Source organism: Malus domestica, chromosome 04 (assembly GCF_042453785.1).
Source record: "Malus domestica chromosome 04, GDT2T_hap1".
In the NCBI taxonomy this organism is placed as follows: Eukaryota; Viridiplantae; Streptophyta; class Magnoliopsida; order Rosales; family Rosaceae; genus Malus; species Malus domestica.
Window position 1 is genome coordinate 7,131,878 of NC_091664.1, and position 3,434 is coordinate 7,135,311.

Sequence of the window (3,434 nt, forward strand, 5' to 3'; positions counted from 1 at the left end):
GACAATCGGTTCAGACTTCTAGAGCGGACAAACCCTAGCAGTAGTAGGCCATACGACATCAATTACTTTAAATGAAAGAATGAAAGTGATATCAAGCATTCAACGGTGGAGATTGGAAGGAAAATTATTACGTAACATCACGTAGAAGCTCCATGGATAGGACTAAATGGGCCCCACAGAAGAAAAGTCAAAGGATGCTTCGTCGAACCTCAGCCTGGAAGTCTTCCCCATCGTCCTCCCTTGTATATATATCCCCTCCCCCTCCCCCTCTTCCATTTCACTCCCAAATTTCCACTCTCTACAAGATTTTCAAACCCTCTCTCTCTCTCTCTCTCTCTAAAATTTCTCAGAGATTGTATACAAAAAAATTGTTATCAATGGCTTTAGATCAAGTCTCGGCGCTCCAGCTCATCAAGCACCATCTTCTCGGCGAGTCATCGCCGGTGAAGAGCTTAGCCATCGAGCTCAGCGACTCCGCTTCCAGCTTCCCCCAAAACCAATGGAGTCCCGAGGTCAATTCCGACCTCTCCAGATCCCAATCGGATTCGTTTTGCTCCAAATCGTCTTCCACTTTTGAATCCTCTATTGAAATATCCGATTACTTGGATTCAACTGACATCTTCGACTTTAACTCCGCTGATTTCTTCGACTTCGAACCCAAAACCCAAGTAATCGACCTCACAACTCCAAAATCCACAAGTTTGAGATCTCAAAGTTCGTTCGAGTTCGATTCGAAGCCTCAAGTTAGCGACGATTTCTTTGGATTCGAACAAAAGCCTCAAATTCTGAACCAAACGGCTCCTAAACCCGCGAACCCGACCCGAAAGCCTGCACTCACAATCTCGCTTCCCAACAAAACCGAGTGGATCCAGTTTGCGAGCTCGGACCAGGCAGCCGCAAAGCCGGCGGCGGTTCAGAAAGTGAGTTCGAACGAAGAGAAGAAGAAGCACTACCGAGGGGTCCGACAAAGACCGTGGGGTAAGTACGCGGCGGAGATACGGGATCCGAACCGCAGAGGCTCCCGGGTCTGGCTGGGGACCTTCGACACGGCGATTGAAGCAGCCAGGGCTTACGATCGAGCAGCGTTCAAGCTCCGCGGCGCCAAAGCGATCCTCAACTTCCCGCTCGAAGCCGGGAAAGCCGAGCCGGTCGTGTCCGTGGAGAGAAAACGACGTCGTGAGGAACGGAGAGACGAGGCAAAGGAGGTGGTGGTTGTAAAGAAGGAGAAGCTGACGGAAACACCGTTGACGCCGTCAAGTTGGATGTCGTTTTGGGAGTCAGAGAAGGAGGATGTGAAAGGGGTATTTAGCATACCTCCGTTGTCACCGTTATCTCCTCACCCAGCGATGGGTTATCCACAAGTAATGGTCGTATAAGGAAATTCAACGTCGTATGTGAAATTTATAGATTAGAAGAAGCTGAAGCTGTGGTTCTTTATTTCTTTTGTTAAAAAAAAGAAACGTATATACATATAAATGGTACCGTACAAATTAATGGATGTGATTGATATGTATATATGTACGTAAGATTGATTTTCCGACAATGGAGAGAAAATTGGTTGAGTAACTCTTGATCTGGATTTGTTGCTTTTGTGTTCTTGATTTTATTGAAGGATTGAGATCCTCTTCGGATCTTATACTCTGGAATACGTGAATCGAATTGACTATTTGAAGGTTTTCCGTAAATAAATGAGTAGTGTTTCTGTTAGGTTTTCATTGAAGCAATATCAAACATAGCTACCGAATATGAGAAGTGTACGTACAATACACTAAATTTACATATGTGTATTATTTGACTACTTTCTTGTAAAAACACGACAATAAGTTTAGCAATCATTTCAAAATTTAATATTTATTTGTTCAAATACTTGATTTTATTTTATGTTTTCAATAATGTGTGTATAACTTATGAAGTTTATATGTATTATTAAAAATATGTAAAAGTAAAATACATGTACTAAAGTCAAAAGTATATAATAGTTACGTATGTGTATAATACTTGTATGTTGTGTTTGATTTGATAAAACGTTTTCTTTAGTAAATAATTAGGAAGTATACGAAATTAACGCTTTCTCCAACGTTTTTTTCTCTTTCAACACAAACTTCTTTTTTTATGGGCAAACTTACAAACCCTAAACCAAACAAGTAGAGAACTCAAACAAACGGAGAAGATTCTCCGAAATTGCTCTCTAACTCACAAACTCACAAATTGACTCTCACCAAATTGCCACACAAAATACACTAACCCTAAGGTCCTATTTATAGTGCATTGGACTTAGGTTACAATAAGAATCCTAATAGGAAGTAAATCCAAATCCTAATCAAATAGGTAATTAACAAAATCTCTCCACCAAGGAAACCAACTAAGAAGTCAAAATCCAAACCCAAATAGGACACCAAAACCAAATAGATAACATAAACCTAATTGTTTGCATCATCCTAATTTTGAGTCGTAAAAACCTAACAATCTCCACCTCGGAGAGAAATTAGCAAACTTCCAAATCAAATACAAACTTTAAATTTGGGATACCAAAATACAAACGCAAACGTGCACCAAATTCTTTCGAACTAATCTCCACCTAGAATCAAAGAATCCAAATGTCTTCATACTTGAAATTTCCTCCAACGCCTTCTCCAACAAATTCCATTACGGAAACTAACAAATACGAAACAAAATCCAAGCAAAAGCTTGAATATACGAACAAAATAGTGCGAATTGCACTCCACCCAAAGAGCTTGAGTACCAAGCTCCACCTCCTCACATAACCTTTAGAGGAGATCAGAACAATGATCTTCTACAATGTTTGCATCAACACTAGCAAAAGACTTATCAAACGGCTTCTTTTTGCCCTTGAGTTTAGGGCAATCTACTTTCCAATGGCCTTCCTTATAACAATAGCTACAAGTGTTCTTTCCAAGTTTTCTCCTTTCCTTATTCCTTCCTTGAACTACCAAAGCTCCATCTTGTGTGTCAGACACTTTATTCTTTAGCTCTTTAGAATTCAAGGCGGCTTCAACATCTTCCAAACTAAGACTTTCTCTACCAAATAGCATGGTATCGACAAAGTTATCATACGAAGGAGATAAAGAACACAACAAAGTTATCGCATAATCTTCATCACAAATTTGGTCGTCCACACTTTCAAATCCATCATAAGTTTTATGAATTCATCAACATGCTTATGAATTGACGTACCTACATCCATACGAAGAGTATGCAAACTTTTCTTCAAATACAACCATTCAGCAAGGGATTTGGTCATTTACAAGCTCTCCAATTTTTTCCACAACTCTGGTGTAGATTTGATGCTACCAACTTCATGCAAGACTTCATTCAATAAAGTCAGCAGGATTGCTCCAAGTGCCTGCTCCATTACATCTTATTTTTCTTCATCAGTCCACAAATTTGGCAAAGCCTTCACACCCTTTAGCAAT

General features: G+C 40.0%; 1 protein-coding gene across 1 annotated transcript; it reads left to right on the plus strand.

Annotated features, from left to right (window-relative positions):
• Positions 1 to 296: 296 nt before the first annotated feature.
• On the plus strand, positions 297 to 1,498 carry LOC103427506 (ethylene-responsive transcription factor 5-like). The gene is given in 1 exon segment (NM_001328883.1): positions 297 to 1,498. A coding segment is annotated over 1 exon segment (999 nt). The 5' UTR covers positions 297 to 377; the 3' UTR covers positions 1,377 to 1,498.
• The last annotated feature ends 1,936 nt before the right edge of the window (positions 1,499 to 3,434 follow it).